Here is a 13,208-nt window from a genome sequence, read left to right as displayed (position 1 = left end):
AGAGGCTGTTACACCCGTGTTCACCAAACAATTTATAATGGCCCAAAACCCCCCAGAAACAAAACCCTCTGCTTCCTCAAACGGAGCACTGGCTAAATAAACTGTAGTATGTTCATGCAGAGGGCTTCTTTGTAGCCAGTATCACAATGTACCTAGTAAAGGTTACTGAGCATCATATACAGGATAGTCTCACTTTAAACATACACACGTAGGTTTTTGTACAGTTACCACTTGCCCAATGTTAACAGTAATTATTTGGGGCAGTGGGATTACAGGTGGTATTTTTTTCTTTTGCACTAATTTGTACTTTTAAATTATGCTACCAAGATCAGGTATGATTTCCTCTTAAAAGTGTTATAGTAATAATAGTACTATTAATCATTTTCCTGCTATCACTGGTAGAATCACGGATTCCCAGAATTCAAAGAACCCACTGATGGATGAAATCCCTCTCTGCAATGTCTCTGCTTAGATTACCTAACCTTTTTTTTTTTTAAATTTTTATTTATTTATTTATTTTGAGACAGAGTCTCGCTTTGTTGCCCAAGCTAGAGTGAGTGCCATGGCATCAGCCTAGCTCACAGCAACCTCAAACTCCTAGGCTCAAGCGATCCTCTGCCTCAGCCTTCCAAGTAGCTGGGACTACAGGCATGCGCCACCATGCCCGGCTGATTTTTTCTATATATATTAGTTGGCCAATTAATTTCTTTCTATTTTTAGTGGAGACGGGGTCTCGCTCTTGCTCAGGCTAGTTTCAAACTCCTGACCTCGAGCGATCCACCTGCCTCGGCCTCCCAGAGAGCTAGGATTACAGGCGTGAGCCACTGCGCCCGGCCCTACCTAACCCTTTTCACATGCCACCAAGGATGGGAAGCTCACTACCACCCTGCTAGGCTGCTCCACATTCAGTCAGTTGTTACAGAGCTTTCTTAGACTATGTAGGAACTTGGTCCCTGGAGCTTCCAGCCACTGGTCTGGGTTCCACGCTTGGAGCTGGCACGGAAAAGCCCTGGCAATGAGTCCCTCAGAACTGCAGGTCTGAGCCAGGCCCTTATCAGGATGGCCATTGCAGGGAGCAGAGATCTGGCCCCAAGCCCCACCTGACCAACACTTTGCTATGTGGCTTGGCCAGTGCCCTCTCCCTTCTGGGCCTCAATCTGGGGCAGTACTGGCAGCCCCCCAGCTGAGTCTGACAGGTACAGCAGAGTGACACTGTGTAGGGCCATGCTCACCAGGAGTCAAGCACTGTGTGGCGGGGATCACGTCCTCATCCTCGCTCTCGGAGGAGGAGCTCTTGGCTGTGCTCTCCGAGGCCCGGGCCTTCCCTGGGGTGCTTGCAGCCTGGGCTTGCGCGGGGGTAGCAGCTGGGCCAGCTGGACTACGATTAGGGTCGACAAAAATCAGAGGGGTTTTAATCACCTTGAAAAACAAAAACAAAACATACCCCCCCAGTGATTAAAGGCTTGGCCAGGGGAAGGAAAAGACAGGGGAGGGGAGGGTTTTATAAGGCAAGGGGTCCATAGAACTTGGGGGCAGTCAGAGGCCATTCCAGCTGCCCAGGGCTCTTCCAGCCCACGCACCTGCTAAGACCCAGCACCCCACCTGACCCTCACAGTGAACCATGGCCAGCAGCATCAGCGCCACTATACAGGTGGGAAAACGGCAGGTTCACAGCGAGGAAAGGGGGCTGCCCTAGGACACAGTCTACTGGAAGCAGAGCCAGGACCAGATTGTCCAATTTCACTGTCTTTACTCTGGCTGACTTCAGGGACACCCACCTGCTGGGAGGGGGGCTCTAAGCAGGGTTTCCCAAGGCTGCTTGGCCAGAAAATACGATTCACCCAGGGAGGTGTTTCCAGTCTAGTTGCCCCACCCCAGACACTGATGCAGCCCTCCTGAGACGTGGCCCAGGAGGCAGCTCCCCAGCTGCACCAACCCAGTTTCTGAGCAAATAAACTGCACATGGGAAACATGGGGAAGGTGGGTAGGAAAGAACCAATGGTTGAGACTTAAAGGACTAATAACTCAATGTAGCACCTGGCCTTTAATTGGACTCTTACTTGAAAACACCAAATAGAAAAGTACCCTTCAGGAGACAACGAGGAACTGGGGACACTGACTGGGTAGTTCGGTTTCTCAGGTGGGATATTATATCGCGGTTGTGCTTTAAAGAAAAAGTCCCTATCGTTTAGAGCTGCACACTGCAATCCTGGTGGTTGAAATGACACGCCTGAGACTGGATTCAAAGTAATCCAGGGGCGTTGGGAAACTGAGTGGAGGGTATGCATGAAACCAGCCTGCTCAGGAGTTTGTAACTGTTGCGGCTGAGGACAGTACGTGGTACGCGGGGGTTCTTTATATCATTCTATCTTTGGGTATGCTTTAAATTTTCCAATAGAACAGTAAAGGAAAGAGAGAGAGCAGCAGCAGCTCCCTGGTACCCTACAGGCCAGTGTGGTGGGGAATGGCAGCTCCCCGAACATGCTCACTGTATGCCCGGGGGACTCCACGTCAGTTTCCTTCCGAAAAGCCCCGGCTAATGAGTGTGTGTAGCTGGAAGCCAGGGAGCTGGGTGAGTCTACCTTCCACTCCCTAGACATCAGATCTGCTTGGAGTGCTGCTCCCTCTGGCCAGTGGGGAGGAGGAGGAGGGGGCTGCCCAAGGCCAAGGGAGGGGCAGGGGCAGGTCTAGGACCCAGCGTGTCTGCTGCGTCAGCTGTCCAACTCCTGAGCCTGACTTAGCACACCTTGTCCCCCAGGGGGCCGTGCAGAGAGGGGTGAAGTGAAAAGTAAAGCAGAAAGGCGCCCGCCTGAGGGGAAAGCTCTGCTGGGCTTAGGCCCTTCCTACCCTTGCCAAACAGCCTCCCCCGCGGCTGCTCTGATCTGCCACTTCCAGAGCCTTCCTTCCCACGTTATAAAAAAGAGAAGGATGGAAAGTGGGAGAAGGCTTACAGTTGAGGGAGGGGGGATCTATATATATGTGAGAAGACAGAGGAACAGATTGTCGGGACGAAGAGAGGCACCGAACCCACTGAGGCAAACAATAGCGTCTCGGGATGTTAAAAGCAGCTCAGCAGCGAAAGCCTCCCCCTGGCTCCACCTGCCCACGCCGCCCCGCCCGGCCTCGGGGCTGTGGGAGGGAGGTGGCGCAGGGGGCCTGGCTGCCGAGGGCAGGGGCGGGGCGCATGGGGACCACAGCCCAGCACTGCAGTGGTACAAGTGCAGGACAAAGTGTGCAGAGTTCAAAAGGCAGGCTGTGCTGCCCCAGGCTGGAGGACAAGACTCGCTTCTGATCCCACCTCGGCCTCCACTTCACTGTGCGGTCAAGCCCTGAGCTTCCTGAGCCTCAGTTTCCCACCCAATGAAAGCACTATTACCAATCCCAGCCTGGGCTCACTCACTGGAAGGTTCTGATGCACTCTGGGAGCTGCAAAGCACAGCACACACAGGGGTGTAATTCTGGGATTGGAAAAAACTTCTTGGAAGTGGAATGGTGAAACCATCACTCCCTGTAGGTGCTGGGCAGTGAGGATCCAGAGGGAATCCGGACCCTCTGCCTGCAGGACCAAATCTGGGGGCTTTCTGGACAATGCTCACTGTCCCCTGTCGAAGCCGGGCTCATCATAACTGTGTCCCTATTCCAGCAAGTCTGGGACAGAGTGGGAGTAGGGGACTAATGGCCCCATTTGCTGACCCCAGCAAGGGACATTGCCACAAAGACACTACTCCTCCAAGAGCCCCTCTCAGGACTGCCTGGGGGTTGGTTAAAGGTCCTGTTTGCACCTCAGGGGACTGAGAAAAAGGGAAGTGGCCTGGAACCTCAAGGCTCAAAAGCCCCTAGGGAGTCTGACCCTAGGACTTGAGGCTCAGAGAGGGCAAGTGGCCTTGCCCAAGGTGACCAGCAGACTGGTGCCAGAGCAGGGATTAGGAGTTAGTTCTCCAGGTACCAAACAAGAGCTCCTTCCAGGATCTTATGCCAGGCCCTGATTTAACACCCTAATTTAGCTTCTTATGAGGTTCTTTTGTCTCTGATTCAACCTAAAACTTTGGGGGTATGGCCTATGTCTTTTTCTTTTTTGGCAAAGTAATGGAAGAAGTGGTACTTTAAAAAATTATCTTTAATTGACAAGTAAAAATTATATATATTTATGGTATGCAACAAGATGTTTTGATGTATGTATACATTGTGGACTAGCTAAATTAAGCTATTTAACATATGCATACTTTGCATACCGATCATTACCCACCCCATTACCCACCCCAGGCCGCAGCACAGGCCTAGCCTGAGGCTAGTGCTCTGCACAACAGGGCTGCAGCGCAGTGAGGGCGTAGGCATGAAGCCAGTCTCCTCTCTGCCTCCCAGCCTGGGGCTCTGCCCACCGTCCTGGCACCCATCCCTTTCCCCCACTGATGGGCTAATAATAAAAACAGAGCGAAACTTGTCAATAGAGAAGTGCTCAATAAATGCACGATAATGATAATAATCATAATTAGTGAGCTGGGGATTAAGGAGCTGAAAACCCCCCAGTTAGGCGGAGGCTGCAGCTTCCCTGGGCTGTGCCCGTCTTCCCTGCATCCTCCTGGGGAAAATGTACAAACTGCTGATTTTTTCTCCTTCTGCTTCTTAAATAGGGACTCCAGAATCTTCAGGACTAACGTACCAATTAAATGGTTCAGTTTAAGCATGATGTTCATTTTAATTATGTTAGTCCGCCCCCGCAGAGAGGCAAAGCAGCCCCCTCTCCCCCCGCTGTTTAGAGCCTCAGAGAGGGAGGCGGCCTCACCAAGGCGCAGAGAGCCAGAGGGCAGTGCCCTGGCCCTGCAAAGGGGAGTGGTGAGGCAGCGCCAGGTAAGGTCAGAGCGTAGAAGGCCTGGGCTCAAACACCAGGTCTGTCCACTTGTCATCAGCCATGTGACACTGGGGCAGGTCACTCGACTTCTCTGAGCCTCATTTCCTCCTCCTTAAAATGGGAATAAAAAAAGGACCTTCCCTCATAGGGTGGTTGTGGGGATTAAACAGAACACAGATATAAGGCTAGCGCAGTGCCTGGCACAGGGGGAGTGACCAGCAATGTTAGTTGTCACTGTTCACCATTATTTTTGCGATCTGTGCTATTGAGAGGAGAGGGCAGTGAGCGCTCACTGGAGCACCGGTGTGCCAGCAGCATCCGATGTTACTGACAGATTGCTAAGAACCCAGTATGTGGCTGAGTGCGGTGGCTCACAACTGTAATCTCAGCACTTTGGGAGGCCAAGGTAGGAGGATCACTTGAGGCCAGGAATTTGAGACCAGCCTGGGCAACACAGTAAGACCCTGTCTCTACAAAATAGTAAAAAACTTAGCCAGGCATGGTGATGTGGCCTGCAGTCCTAGCTACTTAGGGGGCTGGGGCAGGAGGATCACTTGAGCCCAAAAGTTTGAGGTTGCAGTGAGCTGTGATCATGCCACTGCACTCCAGCCTGGGTGACAGAGTAAGAGCCCACCTCTCTGGGGGTAAAAAAAAAAAAGGACATGGTATGTGACATTTAAGGGAGATGGTTAAAAAAAAAGACCCCACTGGCCTGGGAGCTGTAAGACTTCAGCACCTCTGGTTAGGCCCTAGGAGGGGAACGCGTGCTCTGAGGGCCTGGCGGAAGCTTCTGGGATCTTGGGGCTGGAGGACAACAGGGCAGTGCTGTCTGATGGAAGAGCCTGGGTTCACGTGGAAGCTTGGACCACACCAGCATGGCTGACTTGGGGAGACAAGGTGGGCTTGGTCTCACTCTCGGGGAGGTAGCTGGGCAGGCCCATGGGCTTTGGGCTCTGGGAGCCGCAGAGCGTGTGACGGTGTGCCACAGGTGCCTCAGTCACAGTCTCAGGCGAGGTGCGCGGGTCGTGGGATTCTGACAAGCCCTGCGGAGAAGGGGCCGGTCCCAAACAGGAAACAGAGATACACAGGGAGCCAGGGGCCAGCGTCTGCACCGTCCTCAGCCTCCTATGAATCATGGGAACTCTCAGGGCCTCGATTCCTGACCTGTCACATGGGGTGACAGCACCTACCCTCCCGCCAGCAACAGGCACTCCTTATCAGGCAGGGACTGTGCTAAGTGCTACCTGTACTGGCACAAGGGCACAGAGAGGCGAGTGGCACCATTGTCCCTGCTTTACAGCTGGACACTGAGCCACAGAGGGGGGAGGCATTTGTCCAGGACCACGGAGCTGGCAGGTGGCGGAGCTGGGCTTCGCCCCTACACTGCCTGGCTCTGAAGCCTGTGTGCTCAAACGTGCTCTGCCGCCTGCCTCACAGGGTCACTGCTCAGATGACTGTCACAACAGAGGAAAGAGCTCTAGAAACTACGAAGTGCTGTCTAAATATGGAGAGACGTGGGAAAGACCCACCCTCCCCCACAGAAGGCCCCGGCCCAGCTGAGCCCGAGGCGTGTCCAGAAGGAAGGCAAGGCCTACCTGGCTCGCCGGCAGCTCTTCGTCACTGCTCTCTGAGGACCCCGCTGCCTTCTTGTCTGGGGTTGCCGGGGCCAGGGTCTTGCTTCTGGCAGTTTTCAGGTTACCATTCTTCTGAGGGGACAAGACCTGGACATGCACATGGTTGGGGAGAGGGGCATCAGCTGAGGGGAAACACGGCCAGCAGGCAAGGGCCCTCGTGCACTCTGGCTCTCCAGGAAGGCAGCGTGGTCCGTTCCTACACACACCCATGGACAGCTGCCGGTCCAGCATGCCCCGCAGCCACTGGAAACACACAGCTCCACCCTGCTTTCCTCCTTCCAGAGCTGACTCTGAACTTGGAATGGATATATGACTCAGATGCAGCTAAAACCCTAAGGCTGCAATGCTGCTGGCCCGCAGTCAGAATGAGACTGGGACAGCAGCTTGGGACAAGGTTGCAGGTGTGAGCCAGCGGTCCCAGCACAGCTCACATCTGGTTGTAACACATGCAGCTAAAAGCGGGAGCCACCCCTGCTGCCAGGCTGGGTATGAGGGGGCAGGCTTGCTGGGCACTGCAGTTGGAGGCTAGAGGACAGCTGTGTGTCCCTACTTGGGTAGAGGCGCCACCTTTTACCACTCACCCCAGCAAGAAAAGTGGGACTCAGGCTGCCTGACCTTCCAATTCCTCAAGAGAAGATAGATGATCCTGATTTGAACATGTCATTTCCTGATTTTTTTTTTTTTTTTTTTTTTGGAGACAGAGTCTCACTCTGTTGCCCGGGCTAGAGTGCCGTGGCATCAGCCTAGCTCACAGCAACCTCAAACTCCTGGGCTCAGGCAATCCTCCTGCCTCAGCCTCCTGAGTAGCTGGGACTACAGGCATGCGCCACCATGCCTAGGTAATTTTTTCTATATATATATATTTTTAGTTGGCCAATTAATTTCTTTCTATTTTTAGTAGAGACGGGGTCTCGCTCTTGCTCAGGCTGGTTTCGAACTCCTGACCTTGAGCGATCCGCCCACCTCGGCCTTCCAGAGTCATTTCCTGATTTTAAATGGGGCAGCTATAACACACACTGCTGGCTGTCTCCTCAATAGCCGTGCTCCCTTGTTTTCCTTGCTAACAACCCCCTGACTCTGTTCTGGTGGCCCCCACCAAACACTTGGGGGAGGGTGGCGCCTCCTCCCAGACAGCCATGGGAACTGCAGGCCCCTTATCAACAACTGGGGGGGGGGTGAGGGGGGAGGGACAGCACGTCTAACCCAAGGTCTGCATGAGACCTGAAGGGAAGTCTACTCCCAGCCCTTTAGGAGACGCTGCAGCCCTGCTGTGCCAGTGAAGCTGGTAGGGCATGGAGATGGAAAACATCTGGTCACCAATGATGCTGAGTTGCTGAAGGAACCACTTTTATAGCAGCTGGACCCTAGGACTTCATGTACTATGAGCTAATCAGTCCCCTTATCATGTAAGCTCTCTGGAATTGTGTTTTCTCTGTAGTTTAGGACACTGTGACTAATAGAAAAATTCACTAAAAACTTAAATACAAAAAAACTGTCCAGGCCACAACATGGCTGGCACCTGTGTCTTAGCCTGGCACCTGGAAGGGACTGTACCCTACAGGACAGTTGCCTTTGCTGACTACACGCCTGCATGCCCCGGCCCTTTGCACACACTGCTTCCCCCCGCCGGAAGGGCCCCTCTCCACTCTGGGTCTCATGAACGCCTGGTTTCCCTTCAAGTTCAGCTCAATCATCCTCTCTTCTAACCTCACAGAGACCTGTTCTCCCAGCTCCATCAGACAGCACCAGAATATTCTGTAGTCACCTGTCTTGCCCTATAAATGGTAAGCTCCTTGAGGGCAGGGCCAACGTCTTTCATCACTAGCAGTCAGTTTGATGTACCAAAGGCAGAGGTTAGTGCTACGAGCATTTAAGAGGGTTCTCAGTGCTTGCTTTTTTTTTTTTTTTTTTTTGGATACAAGGTCTCATTCTGTCTCCTGGGCCAGAGTGCAGTGGTGTCAGCATAACTCACAGTAACTTCAAACTGCTAGGCTCAAGCGATCCTCCTGCCTCAGCCTCCCAAGTAGCTGGGACTATAGGCACATGCCATGCATGATGCCCGGCTAATTTTTCTATTTTTTGTAGAGATGGGTCTCACTTTTGCTCAGGGTGGTCTTGAACTCCTGACCTCAAGTAATTCTCCTGCCTCGGCCTCTCAGAGTGTTAGGATTACAGGCATGAGCCACTGCGCCTGGCCAGAACCCCAGTTCTGACTGAGGAGGGGGTGGTGGTGGCTTGGAGGCCTGGTAGGTCTCACCTGGGCTGGGGTCACGGCTGCCGGGACCTCCCCGTCACTGTCCGACTCCTCGCTGCTGCTCTCTGAGTCCCCCTGCTTCCCCGCCTGGGCCTGGGTGGCTGCAGGCCCTGTCTTCCTAGGGGGCACTGAGGCAGCCCCTTTCCTCGGTGACTCCTTGGTAGCGGCCGAGGCAGCTCTGACTTGGAGGTTCTTCCCCAAAGGCTTTGCCTGGCGTGAGAAAGAGCGAGGGGAGAGCCCGGAGGGTGGACGTGTGAGGAGACACAGGAGACCGACGGGGCACACGTAGCTATGCCCCATGCAGGGGTGGGGCTGGGGCACGTCTGTGGCTCCCAGTAGGTGAGGAAAGCACGGGGCTGCCCTCTGGGCCTCACCGGAGCTGGCGCCTCCTCCTCACTGCTGTCTGAGTCCTCCTCTCCCGGCCCTGTCTGGGCCTGGGCTGCGGTGGCCCCCGCCTTCCCCACACTTGGCATCGGTGCCTGGGCCCTCACTGAGACGGCACTGTTCTGGAGGGTTCTCCCTGGTGGCTTCGTCTGCATTGCGAGATAACGGTATCAGGGATGGAAGCGGACAACGATCCCTTTCAGGTGAAGCTCCCCACCATGGTGTCATGTGGGAAGTCACCCCGCCCACGAGGGCCCTTGTCCAGGCGGGGGTCAGTGCCTGGTCCTCCTCTCCACCCCAACCCCGACACCTCCTGTGGCTTCTGGCCCCACGTGCCTTGACTGTGGACCCCTGTTTGGTTTGAGCAGTTACGGCGACACCTTTTCCGGGAGCTGACGTCCCTTTGGCTGAAGACACTCTGGTGGCAGCTGGGTTGGCTTTGGCCAGACACGCTTTCACCAAGGCCTTTACCTGGAAGGAGAAAAGGGAATTAGGGAGGGAGAGTGTGAGACACAGAGCACTAATTCAGCAGTCAGATGCCTGAGTTTAGATTCTGGTGCCTCCATTTAATAGCTGTGTGAACCCGAGCAAATCATTTGATCTTACTGGGCCTCAGTTTCCTCCTCTGTAAAATGGGGATAATAATGAGGCCTACCTATAGAGTTATTGTGAGGATTAAATAGGAGGTTCAGAGTTTAATACAGTACATAACACATAATAAGCACTCAAATAAACTTATTATGGTAGCCTTTTCTTAGCGTCAGCCAAGCACAAGACTACCCAGAACAAAGGTGTTTTCTAGGTTCCATTTCAGCCAGGTGGCCATGTCATTACATTCTGGCTACTAAATGTGAGTTGAGTGCCATAAAAGGAATCATATCACTTCCTCCTCCTGGCTGGGTGGAATGCTGAGCTAATCACTGGAGCTCAAGCAGCTACTTAAGACTATGAGGTGAAGCCAGGTAATGAGGATGGCAGAACAAGACAGAAAGCCATTGTTGCTTGAGGTTTTCTTCAGCTTAACCTAATCTTAACTGATATCCAGAGAATCCCCAAAAGGCCTGTCCGGGCCTCTAGCAAATATATACCTAGAGAAAGGAGAGCAAGCCCTGCTAATGTGAAACGGAATGAGGAACATGGCAGCATCTCAAGGCCTCTGCCTCACTCAGAGTTGTCATCTGGTCAGTGTCAGAAGATGCACCCTCCTCCTAGCATCCCTCATCCACATGAGGCCAGGTGAAACCAAGAGTCAGGACTTCAAGGAGAAACATTCCCTAAGGCTGGACTGTGTAACTGAGGCCGGATGCTCATCAGCATAGCCTTCAGTCATCCAGAGGGGAGTCAAGTCCTTTACACAGATGCGAGAGATCAAAGCAAAAGACACAAAGACTAACCTGACCTAACAAGTCTCTACACATAAAAAAGAACTAAAATGATACAAAGTATGTTCTCCAACCACAATGTGATTAAATTAGAAACCAACGACAAAATGAAACCTGGGTAATCCCAGATATTTGGAAATTAAACAACTCACTTCTAAATAACCCCTGGTTCAAAGAATAAAAAAACAAAACACCTACCTCATGGTACAGGTAGGAGGCTCAGATGGGAAGACAAATATTTAAGTGACCTGCACAATGAAAGCCTGTAAGGCACTGAGTCTGGAATGAGCCTGCCGGGCTGAGACTCTGGAGGGGCCCTACGTAGCTTAAAACCTCAGCAGAGGAATCCTGGGAACTTGGGTTCCGCAAGTCAACAGTGAGATGGGGACAAAAAAAAAAAAAAAAAAAAAAAAATCTGTAGCAATGTGTACTCTGGCACAGGGAAAAGAGAAATGACTAATTTGAGTGGTTATTGAAAAAAAAAGAATGACAATTAAAAATAATAAACAGTAGGTGGGTGAGCATAGGGAGTGAGCTATCTTCACTACCCTGGCTCTCCCAGGCTGGGAGAGCGGACTCTTGATTGTGCTCCAGTGGCCTGCCCACCCTCAGGCTGCCGGGGCAGCGTGCTGGCTGTGTGCAGGCCCCTTGCTGGGTGTGCAGGGGACATCCCACCCTAACCTACGGGGGCTGATTTCCACTCTGCAGAAGAATAAACAAAGGCTCCAAAGGATTACATCACGTGCCAGGACGTGGAGCTGGGACTCGATCCCAGGCAGTCTGCCTCCCAACCAACCCCTGCCATCCACCCCACCACCCGACAGTGTGATCCCACCAGAACGTGCTGTCTGTGGCAAGTCACCCGAGCCAGGCACTCTCCCATCCCCCAGCCTCGCACAGGCTGCTTTCTCTGCCCGCAACATGACACCAGGCCACCTTGTTCGGCCCACGGTGCAGACATCGCTTCTTCCAAAGGCCCTCGACACTCCCATCTGTCACCGCTCTGTGGCCCAGACGCACCCTAACTGCAAGCCCATCACACTGGAAGCACCTGTGCACCCAGTTATGTCCCTATTGAAGCAGGACCCCCCTGCGGGCCAGCGCCATAGCAGCCCTCAGCAGGGCAGCTCCCGGCAGTGGGAAAGCATTGGAAAGAGCATTGGAAAGCATTGGCAATCAGTGGGAGCTCAAAAAGCCACGAAGGGGACCCTGGAGCTCCAGAGGGCAAAGGAGACACGGAGCGACGAGTGGAGAATGAGGTTCTGCATGCTGGGTCAAGAGTGGCCCCAGACAAGCCATTCCTCAGCTCTGCATGGCACAGGTGTGGGGGGATGGGCTGGTGCCTCCCAGGCCTCACCTGTGCTGGAGTCATGGCCTTGTCCTCCTCACTGCTCTCGGAGTCTTCCTGCGCCTCTGCTTTGACTTGGGTGACTGCAAGTCCCATCCTCCCAGGGAGGACTGGGGCAGTCCCTGGCCCTGAGGGCCCTGAGGCAGCTTTTGCTTGGAGGCCTTTCCCCACAGACTTCGCCTGGGATGACAAGCGGAAGAGAAGTTTCTCACAGGAGCCCGAAGGACCATGTGGGGGCTGGCCAGCCCAGGAAACACAGGTCTCACCTGTCCCACTGCTGCCACGGGAGCCCTCTCTTCTTCCTCACTCTCTGACTCCTCGCTGCTTGAAGAGTCCTCTTCTGGTCTCTGGGCTGGAGGGGCCACCGCCCCTGCTTTCCAGGGGGCTGGAGTGCCCCCTCGCGCAGATGGCGTCTTGGCAGACGCGAGGGTACTGGGGGCGCCTTTCCTTGGGGAGGCCTTGGTCTGAGGGGTTTTCAGAGCTGGTTTTGCCTGAGGGGACACCGAAGATGGGCTGGAGAAGACTCTTGGATTCAGAGCCCCTTGTCCATCCATTCCGGGGTGGAGCCCCACTGCCATTCTTCTCCGCCAACCAGAACCCGTGCAGAGACTAAAGGGCAGCACAGCTCCCTGTGGGGCTGACGGTGACAGGTGTGGCAGCCTCCTCCCCCAGCCTCACCTGAGCGGAAGGCATGGCTGCTGGCGCCTCCTCCTCGCTGTCAGACGACTCCTCGCTGCTCTCTGAGTCTTCCTTAGACCTTTCAGCCTTGACCAGGGTGGCCACGGGCCCTGCCTTCTGAGGGCCCACTGGGACAGTCCCCTTTCCTGATGGCACCTTGGCAGGACTTGGGGCAGGTCTGACTTGGAGAATTTTTCCTAAGGGCTTTGCCTGGAAGGAAACGCACAGGATCAGGAGAGGGGCCCACACGGTGGACGTGTGCAGACACAGCGACTGCGAAGGCAGCCGGAGTCTCAGTGCGGAAAGAGGGCAGGCAGGTGGAGGCCACGTGGGGCTCTGCACTGACAGGGAAAGAAGAGCCTGACAGGACAGATGGGGCCTTACCTGGGCCGGGGCCCCGACCGTGGGCGCCTCCCCCTCGCTGTCTGACGACTCCTCGCTGCTGCTCGTTGGGTCCTCCTGCTTCCCCACCTGGGCACAGGGGGCCGTGGTCCCCGCCTTCCCAGGGAGTGCTGGGATGGCGCCTTTCCCAGAGGGCCTCACACCCACGGTGGAGGCAGGTCTCACCTGGGGGTTTTTCCCCAAGGGCTTTGCCTGGGAGTGACAAAGGACAAGATCAGGGGAGGGAGCCCAGAGGGAGCATGTGTGTGAAGACACAGGCAGTAGGAGGGCAAATGGA

General features: G+C 54.3%; 1 protein-coding gene across 1 annotated transcript in view; it reads right to left on the bottom strand.

Annotated features, from left to right (window-relative positions):
• Positions 1-13,208, bottom strand: part of TCOF1 (treacle ribosome biogenesis factor 1) — a 39,122-nt gene that overhangs the window by 11,849 nt on the left and 14,065 nt on the right. Inside the window, exons 9-17 of the mRNA XM_012790976.3 lie at positions 12,914-13,123; positions 12,530-12,739; positions 12,118-12,342; positions 11,861-12,031; positions 9,458-9,592; positions 9,112-9,270; positions 8,741-8,947; positions 6,445-6,570; positions 1,233-1,419 (exon numbers count right to left, since the gene is read on the bottom strand). Of these exons, the coding sequence (XP_012646430.2) occupies positions 1,233-1,419; positions 6,445-6,570; positions 8,741-8,947; positions 9,112-9,270; positions 9,458-9,592; positions 11,861-12,031; positions 12,118-12,342; positions 12,530-12,739; positions 12,914-13,123 (1,630 nt within the window). The remainder of the gene's footprint in view (positions 1-1,232; positions 1,420-6,444; positions 6,571-8,740; positions 8,948-9,111; positions 9,271-9,457; positions 9,593-11,860; positions 12,032-12,117; positions 12,343-12,529; positions 12,740-12,913; positions 13,124-13,208) is intronic.

The sequence above is a fragment of the Microcebus murinus genome, chromosome 21, assembly GCF_040939455.1.
Source record: "Microcebus murinus isolate Inina chromosome 21, M.murinus_Inina_mat1.0, whole genome shotgun sequence".
NCBI classification, from domain to species: Eukaryota; Metazoa; Chordata; class Mammalia; order Primates; family Cheirogaleidae; genus Microcebus; species Microcebus murinus.
Note: the sequence above shows the minus strand (reverse complement) of the source record. Positions and strands in the feature narration are given on the sequence as shown.